This window comes from Atta cephalotes (genome assembly GCF_000143395.1).
Source record: "Atta cephalotes unplaced genomic scaffold scaffold00030, whole genome shotgun sequence".
NCBI classification, from domain to species: domain Eukaryota; kingdom Metazoa; phylum Arthropoda; class Insecta; order Hymenoptera; family Formicidae; genus Atta; species Atta cephalotes.
In genome coordinates, this window is record NW_012130094.1 from 2,524,630 (window position 1) to 2,547,983 (window position 23,354).

Genomic DNA, 23,354 nt, shown 5'->3' on the forward strand with positions numbered 1-23,354 from the left:
CGGCCGACGTTACGTACGTACTTCGTCCGTCCGTTCGTACGTACGTACGTCGGGTACGTACGTCGGTACGTTACGTATTGTCTACTGCGACGACCGTATATATATATATATATATATATATATATATATCAGCTCGCGCAATAGTTGACGGCTTTTACTCCAATTTAATTAATTTCTGTGGTTATGTTTAGAAATTCACTTTAACGGGCATTAACGGGCTTGCGCTCGCGTCAGCTCGTCTCTTTCAAGACATAACGCGTGATTAATGCGAACGCGCGCACGGGTATTAAGCTCGATGAAATTTTGAAAGCTTGTTCCGGACGATATATCTTTCCCGATATTGCCAGACCATGCGATATTTTTGCGAGAAGATCCCTGTGACCTCGTCCTGCAGGGCGCATTAAAGATCCTGGATCTCGCCGCGCCTCGCTGGCTCGTTCCGCAGATATAAACGTTTCAAACGGCGGGAATATCGCTAATCCTATTGTAGATAATTTATGATGGTCTAATCATCTAATGAATACTAAACGCCCTCATGCCCGGCGAACTTGCAACAGCAAAGATTCGGCCGCGCTAATAATCTCATTAATTCGTCCGAGTTTCGCGCGTATCTCGCGCATTTCTCTGTATTTATGCAATGAGGAAGCAGCCGGCGAATCTAGCCCATAAATCCATCGAGAACTTTCTTTCCACTATAACAGTACGTTTTGGTTTGAAGGGAATGCTTAAATTTATTGAACAGTGTTGCGTGTTTGCTTTGTATCACGAAACGTTTGTTCCGCATTCCTGCACGTTTATAATACATACGAAAAGCTATATAAAGAATATTGCTTTTATACGCGGTCATGTTGCATTCCAAAATTAGCTAAATGCTTTAATTCTCTCATCCTTTTAATTTCTAATTGCGAAAGCATTTAACGTCGAATATCAAATAGCAATTAGGGAGTCACTGTAAAAAAACCATGTATGAAAACCACGAGAGGAAGAAAATGATGAACTCTCAATCTCACTGGTAAAGATTACAGATATTGTTCAAAACGTGTATAATCGCCGAATACGATCTCGAAAGAAAATGAAAACGTTTAGTTAACCTCCAATTAGTGTTAACCGATGTCGGAGGGATTGGACGGCCAGACTGCGTATTCGAATTTACGGGTAACGCGCCGCCGCATTTCCCTGTATCCCACTCTTCCCACCCTTGTCCCCGTAGCTCCCTCGTCCTGAACGAAGAGGATCCTTATCAGCTCCCTCATCCCTCGAGCCCAGGATCCCTGTTTCGCCGGCAGCGATGATTGGATCATTTTGCATAGCGTGACGTAGTCGACGCTTGTCCGACAACACCGTACATGGCGGCAATAACGCACCGCCGTCTCGTTTACTGCCCTTTGAGTGGCCGTGAAAGGGCGAGGGTCGATCGTCATGAAGCTGGTCGCGGCAACCATGCAGCCTTCTGCTTTCAGACACTTCCACCAGCTGTCGCAAAGGGCCTTTCGGCGACCAGCTTCATCCACGATTTACTCGCACGCTCGACACGAGCCACTTGGCCCTGCCTTTGTCAAAAATTAAGCGTTTCCTTACGTGAAAGATTCCATTGAGTGACTTTATACCTGCGGGACCACAATTTGTCTGAATTTACAAGCAGCGCAATTTCCTTCTGCAAAATATATTGATATATAATATAAAATCTATTCGATTATACATATATATCTGTACAATTACACATATCGTTATAAATATATTTGCGATTATATCAAATCTTGAATAAATTTTTGAGAGACTATTGCAATCATATATTTATTACAAATCCTTAGACATATTTTTTAGAAATATTTTTCTCTTACTTCAAAAGTGACACAACTAAAAAAAATGTATTTTTGTATTATTATCGTGAATGAGTTAGGTAAAAAGATTACTCTATCAATAATCAAGACTAACTTAAATTCTGAGTCCACCAAATAGCTTGTGTTACTCTTAATAAAGTTTTTAAAGAAAACTACAAGAGTGACACATTTTGAGTTGCGTCGTTTTTGTAAATAAAAAGTAAAGTCTTCTACAGACAACTTTCAACATTTAGAGTTAAGACAGTTTTGGTGATTAAAGTTTGAAGAAGTTCTGTTTTGAATTTGATCATTTTAGCTGAAAGTAAATACAAATAAACTATGGTAATATTTCGAGGTATGTTACTTTTGATAAATTAGTCTGAATTTGTCATAATTTTGTAGAATATCTAAATTGTCATAACTCAAAAAGAAACGTTTTTTCCGAGTTGTAAGATAAAAATAATAAAAATTACAATTGATCGTGTTTCTAAGAGTATATTATTTTTTTGAGAGAATATTCTTTTTATTGATATTATTTGATTAGTCTAGAATTTTCTATTACATTAAAAAATAGTTTTCCCTCTTCTCTGAAAAACTTAATTTTTTTTATAAATAATTATGATATGAATTTGAACCGATGAGAATAAATTTAATTACACAAGAGAAATCCTATATTCAGATATTAAAACGGATCTCAATGCTTGAATATTTCTGTGTGAATTTATATACATATATGTGATTCTATCAACCACATCCCAAAATCTTTTTCGATCTTGAAACACAATCATGAACAGAACCAGATTAATAATATCACTTATTATCAATTATTAATTTGACAGACAATTTAATAATTTTTAATGTAAGTATAAGTATCTTTATAAGAATATTAATAAATTAGATGGTAACAAGAATCGTAAATTTGCAAATAATTTATTGCGAAAAACATTACCTTTTTGAATTGTATTACTTTCGAAATAAATTACATTAATGAAATAATTTAAAGCACAGTAATATATATAAAAATAAATGCTTTCGAATTGTTATTTAATAAAAAGACTAACGCATACATTTATGATAAATCAACTGATTATTGAGTAGATCAACTACATAAATCACACAATGGTTCTGTTTATGTTCAGCTACAAATCAGCACATAAATAATTTCTAGACGATTTAGATATATATTTTTTTATCGAGTTTAATCATCTTTCGTTCTTAAAATAAACATGATTTTACTACTGTGATTTAAGATTTCTATCCGAACTAGAACGTGCGACCTGTTTTCTCGATGGCGATTTCGCGCGAGACTCGGTGTGTCGTGCGTGCATAGGAGCGATAATGCATGATCTCGCTTAACGCCCCTAGAGTGTCGATAGGAATCGCGCCAAGGATCGATTGTGTCACGGGTTCTCAGCCGCAGCTGTGTCCACGTGTAGACGCCATTATAACAGCTGGTGCAAAAGCTCGCTTGTGTAAGCACGCGCACATACGCCTAGTTGCACACGGTAACTTATGTGACAGATGCAAAAGAGATTTGATTATTGAATCGGCTTTTTTTCTCTCACAATCGAGGGGGCATTCCACTTGACGCTCATGGAATCATCCTTGTTGTTTATCAAATGTTAAATGAGAACAAATAACATCAAGCTTACATCAAGTATTGTGAGCATCAAATAGAACGTAGTCGGACTTATACTGCAATTGTGCATATTTATTAATCTTAATTTGAGATATATGATTTTAAGCGAGGCCAGTTTCAACGCGGTCACGTTGCTACGATGATTCCTCAAAATTCCAACGGCGTTAGACTAATATTTCATATTCACCGCCTGATGGCGAACTTCCCTAAACTTTTGAGAAGTTCGCAGAAGTTTTTCAAGACACATTCGACAAATTTATCGTACGGTACATGAAATATTAGGCTTTGATACTCTTGAAAATCATATGTCCGTCAATATCTCGCAACTAGAACAGTCATAATGCCATTCTAGATGCAGAAGAAAGAAAATCGTGCTTCCACCTCGAAACCGCCAAATTGGCCTCTCTATCTCAAAGCCGCAGAGTTGGTCCTACTATTTCAAAGCCGCAGAATCGCATTGGTTGGCTCTTCCACCACAAAATGTTATCGTTTGTTCTAGTTCCAAAGTATTAAATCCATTATATCGTTTTAATCTTAATATATAGCTTCTTATTATACATGTTACATATTTAAATAGTTCTTCCGATTTATTTTCTTTATACTTCTCTTACGTATGTAATAGCGTATACTCTGTACTATTAAATATACGTTATCATTGCATATGAAATTAATATGATTTCCTAAAATTTCGTTCATAAACATTTTCAGTCATTTATATCTCGTAATAATAAGCTTATTGCCTCGGACAAGTCGGGATAACTTTTCCCTTGCCGTAACTTATCCGGATGTCATTCCCCATTTATTCGAAGCAACACAACCGCACAACGTGCCAGTTCTCGTCGTTCGGCCGGGAAAGCCCCGGCTTTCGTCCGGGACAACGTGCCCGTCGTCATCGTCGAAGGTTTGGCCCGGTCTTGGGTGAAAGATCTTATCGACTAATTGGAGCAGCGAGAGAACGGCGATAGAGGAGGATTCCCTCGTGCGGTGTCTCCTCAAGTTTAATACAACGCCGGCGTCTTCCCATCTCTCGGGAACCGACAGCTACCTAATTACGATCTCTCCTTTCCGACGAGGGGGAAAGAGATAGGAATGAGTAAAGAGAAGGGGAATCAGGCAGGGCTGAATTGCTGGTCCGGTCAGGTACGATGAGAATTGTTGCCGCGCATCGACGCGCGCACACAACTGTCGCTCCTGTTATCACGACACCCTTTTTTCTCTACAGCCGAGCAAAGGACTCCCGCTAAGATCTTATCGATTAATTAGAGGCTCGATGAAGGGTGGTTGAGGGTGGAATGAATTCTCCAGCATGGGCGATGCGGTTCACGCTTTTAATATGCCTGACTCATGCTGCGTTTTTTTTTATCGAACAACGCCGCGCGCGATAGATGTAATATGATTACGCCCCCTTCGTCTTGGATCTTGAAAGAAATTTTATGCGAACGATCGCATCGATTATGCAAATGGAGAAAAGAGCTGTATGTTGGGACGGATTAATAGATAAAGAGCAAAAATGTAAGAACAACTAAAAAGATAAGATGATAAATTATAATAGCGAATTTTCTTCATTGTTGACAGATTGATAGATAAAATTGATTGATAATTAAAATTTTCTTTTAATAGATTTAATATATAACGCGTTGGTAGTTTTCTTGAAAAATGTAACAGATTAAAAACCTCAAATTTGTAATCTCCGCAATTCCTAAAAGTTGAAACATTTCAAACTCGTTGATTTTCAAATGGTCCCTTCATTTTGCCATGTTATTGTCATTTACCAGTAGCGAACATGCGATCGTGCAAAAAAGTATCCTGACTGGTTTATTTTAATCAACTTTCCATGCAAATATTCTACTAGGGGGACGAAGCGGGGATAAGCTCAAGCGGGGAGTTTAAATCCCCGGGCATGCGAAGGGAAAGAGTTAAGCTTCGTTAATGAACACCCCGCGAAACTCTATAAAGCTCGCAAATACCGATCTTTCCATTCCTCTTTTTTCTTCTCTTGTTTCGATTGTGTGTCGCGGTTTAGTTTCTTTTCGCGAACGCGTCCAAGTGTACGTTTACCCACTGACATCGCGGACGCGCTTTAAACAAACAAACTTTAGGATTATCTCGGGGGCTCTGGGAATTTGCTCTACACGTTGTTTCTAATTCTATACGCTTCCCTGGGCTGAGGATAGTTGCGTGCAAATAAAGCCGCGAAGTGGATAGGCGTACAGAATACATGCCGGATATTGAACTAGTTAGAAACCTGCGTTCCCTACTTATTCACGTCTCTTGGAGTCTCTTGCGACTCTCTACAAACTGATGAAACGTGTACGAATCAGAAATAGAAAAATCGCAGAGCGATTCACGAATATACATATTATACATTGGGAAAAGAGTCTAGAAAAGAATCTAGAAGAGTCTAGAAAAAGACATATTAATTGGAATTCTAATTGAAATAAATTGAAAAAAGTTGAATTCTAATTGATACGATCGGAATTTTTTAATTTGTTTATTTTTAACTAGAAATTTTTCTCAGTGGATAATTTCAAAAGTTATTTGTGGATATTGTCATAAATGTAGAATTATCGTAGATGGATATTCCAATTATAAACTGCATAAAAATAATGCGATTAAAAAAAAATCATATATTCGTATATCTCTGTAAGTATTGTTTTTAAGACTCAGTCGTAATATTATAATTATATATCATTATTTATGTAACTATTATTATTTAAAATTGCCTTATAAAACAGATTTGTAAATAATATTTCCATGAATTACTCTATATTTGCTCTTTTAGAAAAAAGAGAGGGAAATAGTTATCGGAAATATTGATGTTTGATCCTTCGTTAGCCACGAATATTTCTCATTAGGAATGAAACATATCAATGTTTTTTTATTATATTGTGAAGATTGAATTATTTTCCGTTCTATTATGAGAAAGATTTTGAAGTGTTAGCAGTCAGGAATATACATATCGCGAATAAACTTTTTATTAATAATGCTCTTAAATGCATTTTTTCAATTTTTTGAATATACGGTAAGGAATATGGAAAGGTGGTATTTTTTATAAAGCCATTTTTTTGTAGTACCATTTATTTTAAATATTTTATTGCCCGAATAATATATACGTATAGCAACAAAGGTATAGAAAATTATTCAACAATTCAAAATATCAATATTTATTTCGATCCAAAACGAATCTATCTAACACAGATATCAAAAACGGAATGTATCAATATTTTATTTCCATAACTGCATCACTATAACAGTCGTGCTATCTAGATGTATGTTTCTATGTGTAGAGTGTATTTATATTTCCTGACTCACACGTTCCGCGGAAGAGAATTCACGCAGTCTGACTACAGTCGGTTCATCGTACCGCGAATCGATCGGCCGTAACTCCTTTAGGGACAAATTATTCCAACGTTCGACGATTCCTTCGTCGAGAACTTTTACGCCGCACCGGGGAATATGGAAGTGATGCTCGAATTTGCTGCTTCATAGCGCTGTGATTTTTACGTTATTGCAAAACGAATAGTCCTATTTCCATCTCTACTTATAGAGATTTTATTTTCATTTTCTATACACGAGGAAGTATTTCATTTGTAAAGCGATTTAAAATTTATTTTTCTTGATTCTTACAACGAGAAAAAATTATTAATTTTTTTATATATATATTTTTATACATATTTCTTTCTAAGAGATACTAATTAAACATTTACTTACAGTAAATAAATATTTACTGAATAAAAAATGATACTTAAATTAATTTTTTGTATCAAATAAAATAAATATATTTTCGTTTAGTAAATATTTAATTTTGGTACCATTCACAAATATGTATTTATTAAAATTCAAAACATTTTTTCAATGTATAAAATATAATGTCATTTAATTGCAACCACGACACATGATATAAAGAAACATACATTTTTATAATGTCACATGCATTTATTCTGTATTATTGTTGGAACGTTTGTATGCGTGTCATTGTAATAGGTCTGAGTTAATGGGTTTCGAGGATGTCGTTTCTTCAGATCCTCGTGCGCTTCTGCAAGTTTTATGGACTACAAAATTTCTTATTATGCAAGGTTCGCTTCGTACGTGCAATAAAATCATATGCACGGAACGAAAATAGAGCACACTCGTTTATTCTGCGAAATGCGTTCTTGAAACTTCATGGTGGTCCAGCGATTATTATTAGCCGCTCTTTCATAAGCACCACAATTATGGTGACGAGACACGTGAGTGTAACATACTTGCAAAGTACAACCATGTTGCTGAATTTTAACATCCCTATTTTTTTCCATTACGACGTAACTTACGATCGTAAACTTTAATTTCTACGGACATGACTTCGTCTCGGTTATTCGGAATCTTTTGGAGTATATTTTTCTCAGCACACGGCGCTTATGGCGCGAGTCACACACGTAAAAATATAACACGTAGAAAATTTGGCGCGAAGTCACTAATTCTGAAGCGCGAGCACGTATAACCATAACTCTCAATGTAGATAAGTACCTACTATGATTTTACGCTGACCATAAAAGTCCAATATGAAAAAGAAAAAAGGGAATGAGATCTTGTTTGAGGAAATATATACTGATATACATTTTTCAACATCTTGGACATGAATTATTTCAGACATTGTACTTTTTGTCCCACTTTCTGACATTAATAATATTTTTCAATTATGTAAATTAATTGAAACTCTATTCCACAATGCCTTTTTTAATTTATCTTAACATTTAATTGATAATAAACGCGAATCTTGCTTTATTATTATATTTATCTATATCTCATTTTTGTAACTGTATGATTTATACGCGGAATTGATCACGCATCGACTTATTTAAATGAAGAGGGAAAGAATAAAAATATGATGAAAATTGAAGGTAGCCCTGTTTTTACGCATCGTTCATAAAGAAGGGTGAGAATATTAACCGTGAGAATCCTTAAAAAATTGTAGAAAGGAATGTCGCATCGTCATCTTGAATTCGTGCTTTTAAGGCAAGAAAAAAGGCATTATGCGAATACGCCAGATTTCTCTTGAATGGATAATGTCGAAGACATTACACAGAGTATTTGAGGATTACTTCACTACTCTATTTCGTGTAAATAAATTTCCTTTTTAGTTTTTAAGAATATATTAGAAATATTGTAGAATACATTAGAATGCTTTAAAAATATGCTAGAAATAAGATATTTTTTACAAATGATCATCATACAAAAAATATTATATGTATTATTGCTATATAATATTGATATTTTTAATTCCGTCTATAATCTGTTATTTTTATTTTTTCCAGCTCAAGTTTTTTACTGTTCTAGGCTTTCAAAAAATATGGAAAAATTCAAGGTTATCTTTAAATATTTCTATTACATTATCAAATAGATTTTTTAACAAGATATTTTAAAAGAGAAAAAAGAGAATTCAGTCTCTCTTTATTTCGGAGAAATTTGAGAGTAGAATTTCGCTTGTGTGTGCCAAAGAAGATCTAGATTAATAATAGTAGTAAATGGCAATATTATATAGTTTTTGTTAGCAATATACACATTTTTTATTATGTATACATTCAGCATGAGAAGCGATACTCTCTCAAAGACTTTTCGTAATTCTCCTCATGGCAAGAGAAATTCGTAACTAGGCAAACTAGTCAGTCCAACGTCATAGTTCTGGGCGCTTTGTCTTAATTACGGAAAGATAATGGGAGCCGCATTTTCTCGCGTCCTTTAACGGAGCTCGGTGTGTCTCATCAGGCGTTCCGTCGGAGAAGCGTCGGATTTCGCGAACGAAGTCAAAGGTGCGACGTCCGCGCGAACGCGCGCGCGGCCATTGTAACGTCGACAAAGCGTCGTGAATGCAGCATTTCGAGCGCGAGAAAATTCCTTAAAATCAGAAGAAAGCCAGTCGTCCCGTTACGCGCCCGGCCGTTTCGCGCTCGCTAACTCGAACTAAACGCGACAAAGGTGGCCATTGTGCGAGAATACGTGAGATTTCTCCGGGCTAGTCTGTATACGCGTACTGCGCGTTCACGCTTATATATATTCGCATTGTATATATGTGACCCTATCACGAGCCGTTTGCGCTTATCGTCGCATGACACGACATCCGGCCTGGAGCTCACGTAGCGGAGTATCTTTTATCCGTTCCAAAATTCTCCGCCGTACCTGTCTTCTGATTCAGCTAGAAGTACAACTCGAGTCAGACCTGGCTTGTGCGCTCGATAACGAAATCTTAAGGGCGAGTCCACGTTGCGAGGATACAACAGTAGGTATTTTGATAAGGACACGATAAGGCGCGGACGTGCCCGACCATCAACTTTTTATCGAAGTACGAGTACAATCGTACTTAATTTTCTCTTGCGAACGAATCCAATTTCCAGTCCTTCAATTGTTCCTTTGCGAAGAGAGACTGCTGGAAAGGTTACGTAATAGGGAGAATTGCAGTGTTTTCAACTGAATGTGGAGATGTGACACTGAGGCCATCACATGAAATTTTGTTAGCGTGCGTTTAAATTAGGGGAGGTACGCACTGTGATGTAATTGGTACCGTCGAAAATATAGTATTGTGGTTTTTAATTAGACTGTGTCGTTACGGTTAACAATTAGCATCGTAATCCCAAGAGTATCTCAATGCGCGATTCGTCTTAACTTTTGTCTGCTGTGATGAATGAAATAAAATTAGATTTTCATTTTTTTTTTACATTCCCAAAATTTTACATATTTAGCACTTGCGTTCAGAAATTAATTTTGTTTTTCATACGGAAAGAAATTTGCTCAAAGACTTGAAACTTCTTTGCTGGATACAGATTTAAAACTAATTTTGTTGGATCATCGACATAATTATGGAAATTAAAAAATTTTTATATTTTGTAGCAGCCAGAGTTTAAGTTTTCAACAAAATTATTTTGATGGTCCAACCAAATTATTTTCTACTCAGATCTATACAATATATATATATATATATATATATATATTGTATGGCAATATTTTCTCTTTTCATGTTCAAACAATAGCTTAATATTAGATATTCTTACCGAGGCTTTCTTGATTAGTCACTTCATCTATCGGCGTGAATTGATCTTAAGATACAGTCGGACCCTCAGGCATCGCGAAAAGAGAGCTGCCAGGAAAACGTGAGTCAGATCCGAAAGCACGTCCTATTAACGATCAACCTGGAGCTGATTCACGCCACTCTCGAGGCTATTCGTTACAGCCGTCGGACGGTGCGTGGCATCTGTGCGGCACGAGAGAAGGAAAAGAAGTAAAAAGGAGAGAGAAGAGGGAAAATATGATGGAACGAATGAGAGAGAGAGAGAGAGAGAGAGAGAGAGAAGGGAAAACGAAAAATGCGTTATTAGTTAACCCGGCAGCGTCGCACGTGTATATATTCATGCACATGCAGCGGCCTAAAATAGTAATATCGTGGGATATAACGAGGCATCCGACGCCGTCGCATCGAACGTGTTTTATCCCCGGCGCGGCCATAAATCACGCCATGTTTAACAAACTCCAGCGCGTCGGACTCCGCAATAATACACATATTCGCCGTGAATTTACACGCGCGCGCATAGGGCGCGAATGTACGCGCGTCCGGTGATACTTGCGTTTTTTTTTATTATACGTCCGGCGTTGTTTTATTTCTTTCGGTTTTAATCATTGTTTATCGCAGTCACGTATGTACAGCATATTGCGTTCGAAAAGGGTTGACAGGGAGAGCAGGAAGGGTGGATGGATTACCTCCCCCACAGCTTTGATGCACTTTTCCACGACGATCGCCATTGGCGAGTCAATCATTGCAACACAGTGTATATTCGTGTGTGTTCGAATTTAGCAAAAATACTGTGGTTTGCAATGGCGACGAAATGCGCTTTTCGCAATGTGTTTTTCTCTGCTTTTTTTTTTATTTTTGGATGTACATTGTTCAATTTCACCTGGTATTTCGTTACGTGCTGTTAACATGAATTTTTATGGCTGTTATTGCACGATATTTATGGTCGCGATTGTGCAATCACCGAATAGCATAATTCGCGGGATTAACGTGGCGCGCTTAATGGAATAGAATGAAAGATACGCCGTGCAGATAGATATCGAACAAATATGTATAAGGAATATATTTATTTTTTTACTTTTTTTTCTACAAAGCGCTTGCGTAGTCGGATATTATGAAATCGTATAACATACATGATTTTCTTTTCGATACTATTTGTAGAATACGATTTACTTTTTTTTTTGATAAAAAAATATATAAAATGTATTATTATTTATATCTATATTATTTTAATATCTTAAAAATTCTCTAAAGACATCTACCAAAATGATATATTATTCAAATATCAAACAGATATGTCATTACGTAAATTAGAAACGAAATCAGCGATGCTTATGCACATTAATATTATATATACACGACATATGAAACGTTTTCCTTCGTATTAAATATTATAAAAATAAAATAAATATAAGCATAGAAGGAAAGGAGATTACAAGTAAAATAAATAAAAATGAAGATGAGCTAATAATAAAATTAGTGATCTCTAAGTCTATAATGCGTAGTGATGTACTAACAGAGTCTGATAAAGTTTATACTAAAAGCGAGTCTCAGGCAAGGTCAAAGTTCTAAAGTCAGTGGGGGTCGATGTGATACACCACCAGCTCACTGCAATTTTGGGACGTTAATCATGCAACGTTAAGGCGCTGCTTCACCTTCGCATCGCGATTATCGAGTTCGCGCTATTATGTTCTTATTGCCCGCACCATAATCATCTTTTTCTCTTCCTCGGCGAGCCTTAATTACCCTGTTTACCGTTTTCATAGGCGTCGTAACGCCGTCGCGACTATGCACCGTCGCCATAACGCGTTTGATGGACTTTGAAAACAACCCTCTCGGCATCTTCGCGAGTTAACTTTTAGATTAACGCGCCTTAATTTATTACGCAAAATATTACGCGGAGCTCTTAAAGTTCTCGATTAATTTTACAACTACCAAAAATCCACCAATAAAAATTTTCATTGGAATAAGCTTGAAGAAATACTTTTAAGAAAGAAAGACAGAAATGCATCAAAATAAATAAGTCGTTTCTAGGGCATTAAAAAGTTTCACATTAATTAATCAAATTGTTAATAATGTTCGATGATGATTCTCGAGAAACTCGTTCTTTAAAGCGTAATTATCATGGTTATTTGGACGATCCGTTTAAATGGATATCCCTGAAATTCCTTCTCTATAGTTTGCTTGGCGACAAGACTGTGTATTCCTGCCCTTTAAATTAAATCCACACTTTACGGTCAGTACGCGGAGTGGCATTTCGTGATTTGACGCGACGAGATTTACACTCGCAACTGTGGCGCGCATGTTTAAAGTTACTTGGCAAGGGATTTACAACGGGCACGGGACGATTGCTATCGCAGCAAAGCATCCTAGACGAAAAGGTTTAAATAGTCGCGAATAGAGAAATTTTCGAAATATGTGCACCTCGAAAAAACCGTTTGTAATATACGGTTCTTTTGATGGAGTCGCATTCAGTTTGGACAAAAACTTTGGCACACCGACGACGACAAAGAATAAATGCACGGTTTCTGAAAACACGATAGGCTATACGCTGAACGATTATGGAAACAATATTTGCGATATATAATATTTCGTAATAAACAGAATTATGAAAAATTAATTAATATCTATAAATTATATATATTGCAATAATGTAATTTCTTACAGGCATTACATCATTATATTTATACAGAATAAACGCTACGTGCTTTTGTAACAATCCAATATATCTCTTACAGAAATCTAATACTGATCAATTTATTATCGAATAACAATAATTATTTGGAGTGCTAAAAGCACTGAATAATAATACTTTTGATATATAAAATTAATAATTAAAAGTAACTGTTTTTTTTTTTTTTTTTTTTATTAAATTGGCCAGCATAGAAATGTCTGTAAAGGATATTATTGCATTATTACAAAAGCATGTAATTTGTTTTTCTTAGTTCATAATTTTCGCTATGAACTAACTAACTGTCCAATTTTTTAGAAGATATCCGGGGTTAATCGAGAGAAGTGTACCTATGGCTATATCGAATTCCTTAGCTAGTAACGAGTCAATACGCACGCATGTATGTACAGTATATACAGGAGGAGAATGTAGGGCGCTACAGTTCCGCTTAAATCGACACTCACCCTTTAGAGGTTCTCGAGAGCGCCGCTTTCCTAGTTTGAGGACGGATGAGGCTTATATATGTGTGTAGCTATCGAGTATTACGAGAGTGGCGAATAAGCGGACCGTGTCGACGAATACGGATCAGCTTTAATACCCGAATGATCCTTCAGTACTCGATATGGAATCGCTCCCTCGATCCACGACACACCGCATTGCGTCGTTGCTCGTTTTTCATCACATTTGACGAATAGAGCGTGCCATCGGGACGCACGGAGGCTATTAAAACAATCGCAGATCCGAGGGGCTTATAAGAGTATTACATAATGTATACTCTACAATTTTTGATGGAATATCGTGATGTGAAATCATTTCCTGGCGTTTCCTGGCGTTCCGTAAATTTTTGTATCGTTTCTCGCACGTTTCTTTATAATATTTAACTATCGAATAAATGTTGTGCTAGTCAAATTTTCAAACTCAATTAAAGAAGATTGGCATATAATATTAATTCTCTTTGGATTGTTTTTACAACTTCTGAAAAAACATTCAAATTATTATATTTCAATGTACAATGTACAATGTACGAAAAATGCAATCTAACTTGTTATATTTGATATTTCGCAAACCACGTGGATCTATAACAGAAAGTTGTTCGACATGACCTAATCGTCGCGACGTGTATAGCTGCCACTCGAATCTAAATACGTTTTTTCAACATCTCTGTCGTCACTCGGGTACACATTCACAGAGTGACGAACGTCATAGGTGCCCAGGCATTCGAATGGTGGGACCGAGGAGTATGTTGGCGAAAAGTTTTATTTACTTTAAAAACGCGGCGCCAGAGATCCGCTAGTCGGCGCGCAAGGAAAATAAAGTTTTGTTGAATAGAGGCGAGAAGAGGACTCGAGGAGGAAAGGAAGCAATAGAAATGAGAAGGAAGCCTAGAACGAAAGAAATTACGACAGCAAAAGTTGGCGGTAAAAATCCGGATAAGTTGAAGAAGTCAGTTATTGCGATAATACACCTAACTATTCGTGCAAAACGACGGACGACTGATAACATGCGCATGCACGCTTTGAAGTCGTCTGTCCGAAAAACGCAAGAAATTACTCGTAAAAAAGAGAACTGCTGACTGGCGCTTTACCGCGTGTAGCCTTACGAATAATCTGCACGAAAATGAAGTGCCTGCCTTCTCGCCTTATCTATAATTTACTCGCATGGGGCACCAATGCGCCGTTCCCTGCACGGACTACTCGTGTAACACGTGTTTCAACTGCGAACTCTTTCCAGCGAGCAAAAGCTTGCCAGACTCGACTGGAAATATTACCTGCGAGCCCGAAGAAGTATTACGTTCGAATTCACACGAACATCCTCTTCTCTCTTTTTGCTTTACGTTTCATTTTTATCGGCCATATATATCCGCCAATTATATTATCAACCTCGATGTTATTCGTAATTCTCTTGTCAATCTACAAAGTTGTAGCAAATAGAGGCTGCGCGAAGGAGAATAAAAGAGAGAATTTAACATATATGATACATATGCCATAATCTACCACAATATTTTAAAGAAACGCATATCGGTAATATAAATCATTATGTCATTTCTATCCATAGAGTTTCCAAAGAGTTAAATCTTTTGGGACACAAATTCCGAGAGAATTACGCGTATCGCAAAGCTTGGATTATAAACCCGATAGAAAAGAACCGCAGCTACAGGCTCAATAGTGCGACGTCGTCCCCGTTCCGTTTTATTAAATGTAAAGCACAAGTTATCGGCTTCGGCTCGCAAAATATCGCGGGTATCCAATTTCTCCGTACGTATTTTTCTCCTTTCTCTCTCTCTCTCTCTCTCACCCCCTCGCATCGCGACTATCGGTGTCCCAAACGAAAATTCTTCAGCCACTTCACGAGCACTCGATATCCCGTGCTCCGTGATAATATCGAGAGCCATAATACGCCAGAGATGCAAGTTTTCCTCCCCGTATTTCTCCCCATGCACCTCTTTCGTGACAGTGCTTTCGATTTTCCGCGCAATTTTCGAACCACAGGCGGACAGATGGCCCACGAATCACAGCCATTGTCGCTCAACAATGCCTCCGTACCTCACCTTCCCCGTGCAGCACGCGGTAGGTCCTTGGTCGCGGTCTGCCCGTTATGTATATATTACCTATCCGTTATATACACACCCCACGGACATACACCGCGTATTATATCACATAACATACGCGCTTGGCGCGCATACGATCGCGTGTACGGGGTGTCTCGGAGTTAACACGCTAGCACGATGATCGGAGTTATATCAGTTTTATAATACGATGAATTATAAGGTGTTGGTCTATTTTGAGTCATCGATTATCACAAGTCTTTAATAAATTACAATGTTATTTTTACAATTAAAGCTCGAATTAAACTTTCGCTTAAAGTTCTCCCTGAGAATGCGACAAAAGGGAAACTTTATTACCCGTTTATAATCCGTTAATTTATTAAAAGTCTTTTGTCGATTTTCGTCTCTCTTCGTCAAATCGGTAGCCATTGATACCTCGACTCTGTAGCCAGCCGTCATTCTTCTTAGTCACCTCTCTCTATCATCTGGAGCTGAAGGCTTATTCACGCGCGGTAGATAGGTACAGGACACCCCGTACACGTACACCCATCTACCCACTCATACGTACCCCCTGGAGAGTATTACGTACGTACATACAGCGACTATGTGGCTGGGAATATAGGTGGTAGGTAATATTCGACGATGCCGAAAGCACGTTCGAGCGATCGATCTCTCGCCTCCCTATTCCCTGGCCCCAATGCCCCCGACCTCCTTTACCCTTCTCCACGCGGGTGCCGGTTGCATTCGGGACTCCAGACTTCAGCGTCGCCACTGAGAGAGGAGTACCAGCCACTAAGAGAAGTATGAACAGCCAAGAGCGCGAGCGAGCGAGCGAGCAAGCGAGAGTGGATGGAAGACCGTTCTGGGGTGTGGGACGCCAAAGGGGTGCGACCGTCGGGGGTGGATACCCTACTAGGTATCTCAACTTACGATTGCCCCGGGGGCGTGCACAGAAGTGCAAAGCAATCGTCTCCCGGCCTCGACCCGTCTCGAGCTCTGCGGGCTCTCTTCTCTACCTCCCGGAAAGGGGTAACGTATCGAGATACACACGAAAGCACCGAGGGGTTGGATATCTCTCGGCGGTCCGCTGCCGTTGTTGCTGCCTGGTTTCCAGCTCGATTTACAGCACAGGAACGCACGACTTACGGAATTCTCGTAGAAGTCCTCTCTCCTTCTGTTTCTCTCTCTCTCTCTCTCTCTCTCTCTCGATCTCTGTTTTGCCCCTTGTTGTATATATGTCTACTCTGTTTATCCCTTCGATCTTCAACGATCTTCTTCTCTTACCGGCGAAGCGGATCAGCCGACGTCGCGGATTTACGGCGCGCGAAATTCGGACGACGATCGTTCGTCTTCGCCGTTACTTCCGCTAACTTCGTGAATTGTCTTTCCTTTTCTCTTTGTGAAGCTTCAAGCACATTGATATTTTTCTTCAAGCAGGTTAGGAACATTGCGAGAGAGACTTCGCGGGTCGATTTGGAAAGACGCGAATCTGCGAAAAAAGGGTGGTACGCATATTATTTTGCGGTTCCACGCCTCCTACCGACGTGAAATACACAGCCTATGGAGAAACTTAGTTTTCCACCTCCGAATTCCCGAGCTGTCGGCATTGGAATTTCTCGTCGCGTTATTTTGCGATTTTACACTCGAATTATAAGCAGATACGCGGCGCTCACGAATTTGCTTCATGTCTGCTGGAATTTTTGAGTCGTGCATATCGACGTTGTTTTCCATGTTGTTTTGTGGCTTCCACATGATACATGAATTCACATACTTTTACTATTTCTCATGTTTAGAGTCTTGATTCGGAATTTATTCGCTCATGCGTTAACATAAAATTATCATTGTTAATACTGGACTAGTTTTTTAATTGCTATTTTTAAGTAATGTAATATGTATCCTTTTCTACTTAAATTGAAATTATAAAAGTCCATTTTTTTTGTTTCAGTATATTAAAAATATGAGAAACTTAGTTTTGAATTTACATTGAAAATTTATTAACTTTAATAAATATAATATATTTAAATAATAAAAATTTGAATATTCGTTTATCTACTATATTTTATATAATACTAAAATATTATTATATTATATATATATATATATATATATATCAGTAGAAACAAAACATCATTGGTTAATATTTATCAATAATTGTAGAAAACATTAATTTTATTTCAGAAATAAACTATTACATATATGTACACGAACATGATAAAAGCTTTTGGAGTTTATCAATTGAAGTTAAATTACACGTTAAGAAATATATCTATCATAAGACTGCAACTGGAAATTCTTTAATGATGCGCATTGGAGTTGATCTTCGTGCAGTAACTGGAAACGTAGGGACTTACGGAAGATGCGGGCAAAAGGACAGGGTCGTGCGTAGCGAGATTCTGTGACAAACGACATGACTATACGTTATCTCGGAGACCGAGATACATGTCTTGGGGAGGAAGTTTCCTCCTGTAGTTTCGCACTCGAATTACAAACGGGAACGCATTTCGATGCTCTCTCCGCAAATCGATAGCGCTTTCTTTCGCGCTCTATAATTCGCCATTCCCGTTTTCACGTGCCCCCTATCATTTACGCCGATTCTAACACAGGTTTCGCGGTTGGAATTGAAAAATAGGAGATGCACATTACAATCGACTTAACGTGTCCATCTGAAGATATACGTATAACGTGAGAATTCTGAACAACGCGCAGAATCATTTTAACTATGTAACGCGTCAAAGGGTTAGAGCAGCGCATATTACTAAAGTATAATGAATGTTGGAACAAACTTTAGCAATATTTTTCAAGAGGAGCATCCAAGGAGATGTATGAGCTTAATTAAGACCGGGCATGCATCATAAAGTTTCGTTTGAGTAACGTGAACACGTGCTGCAAAAAATTTGTTCGCAATTTCGAAAAAATTTAGACTGCGTCATCATACATGCCTTTTTAAAACGAAAATGAGAGAGATAACCCCAATAGCTTTTCGTTTGCACGAGTGTAAATTTTTATCCACTTTTTTCAAGCACGAAAAAAATTCATAACTTGAAATTAGGTAGATGAAAATCTCTCGCTCTATTCATCAACATATTAATTTTAAAAAGGTGAAGTTAAAGTGATAATAATTAGTGATATAAAGAAAAACGTAATATATACATATATATAATTTATTTTGTTACTACTCTGGTTTTGCTCCTGATTACGTTTCAAAACCGAAAAAAAATCTCATTGCGCAATTTGCAGAATCAGATATAAATTCACACAGAAATATTTAAGCTATTAAGATGCGCTTTGATTAAATATAGGATTTCTCTTATTTAATTTTATATTTTCATCGATCCAATTTCGTATTGTAATTATGTATAATTGTATATAATTTATATATATATACTGAGAAAAATTCGAAATAGATACCTATATCGAAAATATAGGTGACTTGGCAGTACAGATAACTTGGGACAGCATTTTTATTAAATTTAATCGTGGCTATTCATAAGCCTCTAAAGAAAGTTTAAATTTTAAATTTTCTTTAGTGACTCATGGATGGGTGCCACGATTAAATTTAATAAAAGTACATGCTGTCCCAGTCATATCTTTTTAATGATTTATGGATTTAATCAAATATTATAAAGTTTAAGAATTTAAAAAGATACACGGAAAGAACGGTTTTATTGAAATATTTAAAAATTTAGCTAGATACGTATCTGAAAATAATTTTGTTGAATTATCAAAATAAATATGAAGGATGCTCAAGCTGGTTACTAGAATGTCAAAACTTTTTACAGCATTGCTCATCATGCTTGAATTTTCTACATAATTATTTTAATAGTCCAACAGAATTATTTTCAGATCCATATCTATTTAAACTACCCTCACTAATTATGTAAAAAATATTGGGTCCCGATGAAATGAGTTAGTTTTCATATATATATATATATTGTATTATAAAACTATAATGATGTGAACAAAGATATTATTGCCACATAACTCAATAATGGATAATTTTTTAGCTATGGTGTATTAAAAGTAAAAAAAAACTTGTGTTTTCGAGAACATTTTTTTGTACATCAAAAACTATCCATTATTGAATCTTATGTCTACACTGAAAAAGATACTTAAAAATTTATTTGAGAGAAATATACTTATTTCAATATAAATCTTTATTTAATATGGCCAAATAAAGCTTTATTTTAGCAAATAAATCATCTATTTTATTTCAGTCTATTTTATTGTTTTCAATCAATGAGATATATTTCACAGTAATGTATATTTTATCATCACAATTAAATTTTTTCATAATTAACAAATATCGAAGAAGAAAATATCATAACATTTGCTTCGTAATACTTTGACATTTTTCTCTCATTGCATTTTTATTTACCACTTTAAAAGCTGTATTATATGTGAAAACTAACTCATTTCACTAAGACCCAATTTCCCATGTAAATTAGTGCCAGTGTTCTTTTTAAGTAAGTACTTTAGCAAAACCATTCTTTTCATGTATTTTAACTGCGAAACATGAAGGTAATGAAAGGCAAGAAAACAAAAATGTCACAAGCTCATTTTCAAGTTTGAAGTTAAAAGGTCTTATCTACTTTGGATAATCAACGATATTAGCAGCAAGTTAACTGCTTTGGTATTAGCGCGTAAACGCGTCGCGCTAGAATAGTTGGACATCGATTTTCATGCAAATGTGTGCATGTCTGTATGTGAGAGCGAATTATCTCTCGATGTTCCGATTCGGCGGTCAGAACAGTGTTCTCCCTTGAATCCGTGGATAGATCGATATCGAGCGATTGGAGAGCTTAGGCGGCGCGTCAGTCACCTTTGGATTCCTCAAAAATCGCCGGTTAGTGGTCAGTTTGCGGATGGGAGGTGCGTTCTATGCTCGGAATACTTCGGATAGAATCCGAGAGAGAACATTCTCGACGTCCTCGTCGGCAACTGTCGAATTAACCTCGCGGTATATGTATGTATGTACACGCCTTGGAGATACGGCACTTCCGGAGAAGCCGCGGTCAGTCGAGCCGCAACGCGATTCCGCCTGCAAATACCGCTCACGGGTGGGTGTCAGTTTTGTCGGTTTCTTCGTCCAACTATTTCGAACTCCCGTTAACAGTTCGGAAACGACTTCCGTCGATTTGACGGAATGTATGGATCACTCCGCCGCCGCCGCGCGCCGCGCCGTATGCTGACTTCCCGATTTCTTTAGCCCGGAAATTCCTCGGCTGAAGCAAGAATTCCGGCCGACGGAAATTCCATCGTCTCCTCGATATCGCTCACGATGCTCGGAATAATTCTCCTCGATGGCATCGCCTTACGCATCTTGTCACAACGATATTTCGTGTATTCGCGAGACAGAGATGGATCCATTAAATTGCGAGTATCCAAATATTATGAAATTATCCATGAAATTGAATAACGAACAAATTCACTGATACGCAATACTTGTGCTGACAATGAGTCAGTGCAAAATTGATTGAATTTTAACGCGATTTTATTTATGATACACGGAAAAAAACGTTTACTGAAGTATCTAAAAATTTATTTAAACACAGATCTGCAAATTTATTTTAACACATCTGCAAATAATTTTGTTAGAACATCAGAATAATTATGTAGAACGCTCAAATCGATTGTTAAAATATTAAAACACAAGCATTGCTCATCAAACTTGAGAATCTTACATTACTAATTATTTTGATAATCCAATAAAATTATTTTTTAATTTGTAGCTAGCTAAATTTTTAAGTTTAGCAAAAATATTCTTTCCGTATACCTATGTATACAAAAATCGAACATTTCATTTTTTATTATTATTTGTCTTCTGATGACATATTTTTGCGATAATTTTTGCATAATGAAGATTAAAAGCATATAAATGATACATGGCGTCGCGGAGATTGGCATTTACGACTTTTGAAAATAATGCATCATCAGAATAAATACGCGATGTATTTCGGGACATACGTCCCTGCTAATATGTACATATATGGATCCACAGTCTGTCAGTCTCTTTTAAAATCCATCGTGTCACGCTCGAACATTGCTCTCTCAGAAATATCGTAATGCATTTTGCGTGATATTTACTTATTAAAGTCTACAGAGGAGCGCTTATATTTTAGAACGACTTACCAATACTTTGACTAACATCTTGTTATTAATTAATAAAATATTAAATATATAATGAAATTATACGTATCAAAATTATAGAACTGGATGTGATAGCGGAAATACAATTTTTATAGACAGTTAGATCTTTAATAAATTTTACAAAAATATTATTTTTGTAAACCAAATAAATAAAATAAATTATACAATATTGATATTAATATTTAATTATAAAACAATTGTAACTAGTTTATATTATATAATTCAAAGAGAAATGTATTTAAAATTACTTGTTATTTTTTAAAGCATTATATATTGAAATAATTCCAAAATATTTTCGAGTTCATGTATATATACAAAATGCAGCACTTAATGTGTGATTTCTTCGAAAGCGAAATGTGAAAAGTTTGGGTTTTTCGGTCTTAGCTCCTGTAATTCAACCGCGAGCTATACATTGCGAATGAATATTACCGGAAACAAACATTCGAGAGGCTTAAATATCGAATCAATAGCTCGTAACGATCAATCCATGGACTAATCGCGAATTTTGTTACAGAAATATTACGGGCAAAACTACGAGTCACTGGAGCGTCGTCAACACAATGCCGAGGCTTCGCTTTCTTCTACACGGGTGAGTTTCTATTTTTACGCTTTTTCTCTATCACTTTCTTTCGCGCATGTTTTTCATCTCTTCTTTATTATATCACGTATTTTATATGTATAACAAAGAGAATAAAAGTACGAATAAAGTTTTATTGTATACAACAATTTTATAGTTGTAACAACATTGTAATTTTGTCGAATATTTAATTTTTAATGTCTGATTTCGTACGTTTATTTATCTTTTTCCTCGATCACATATAATTTTGTTCGATTTAAAATAGACTTAATAAAAATCTTTCCAGACATAATATTACTTTTTAAAGTTAAATATCTTGGTAATTGAGCTTGAAATTACGTTTCTGTCAAAGTAAAGTTCATTTGAAATTAAATGCAAATTTCTTTTATCTTCGTTCACTTGTAAAGGAAATTTCCTAATATTCTATTTTTTAATTTGTACCAATGTTACTTAATTTTCAATTGTTTATAACTCGAAGTTGTCTCGATATTGCGACTTTTTTTGAAGTTAAACTCTCGACATGTAATATTCTTAAGTATATATGTGATTATTATGACACTCTATATCTAGTTACGTGCATTTTTTAAGCAAGATGCAAGTTACAATAAATGCTTTCCTTATCATCGTTTTCTTATTCGTATTTAAGTGCCGTCACCTTCATAAGAAAGTTTCGTTACGCCGCGCCGTTGTATCGATATCGCGCTCGTAACGACGAGGGGTTGAGTTGGTTGACCCCGCATAAAGTGTGGGGTTTGTGGGTCGTGTGCCGGGTATCTTGAAAATCTCGTGGGTCAGGGCGTGGTACCGACAACGACAGAGCGGGGTCTGCAATCAGGCTGTCTCGTTCACAGTGGCGGTGCGTTCAGCTTGGAGCTGCGCGAGAGCGTAGCACGCGCGAGTCTGTTCTCTCTCTCTC

General features: G+C 36.6%; 1 protein-coding gene across 1 annotated transcript in view; it reads left to right on the forward strand.

Annotated features, from left to right (window-relative positions):
* LOC105620883 (insulin-like growth factor-binding protein complex acid labile subunit) overlaps positions 1-23,354 on the forward strand; it is a 251,790-nt gene that overhangs the window by 51,478 nt on the left and 176,958 nt on the right. The window contains exon 2 of the mRNA XM_012202360.1: positions 22,376-22,450. Coding sequence (XP_012057750.1) covers positions 22,376-22,450 — 75 coding nt within the window. The remainder of the gene's footprint in view (positions 1-22,375; positions 22,451-23,354) is intronic.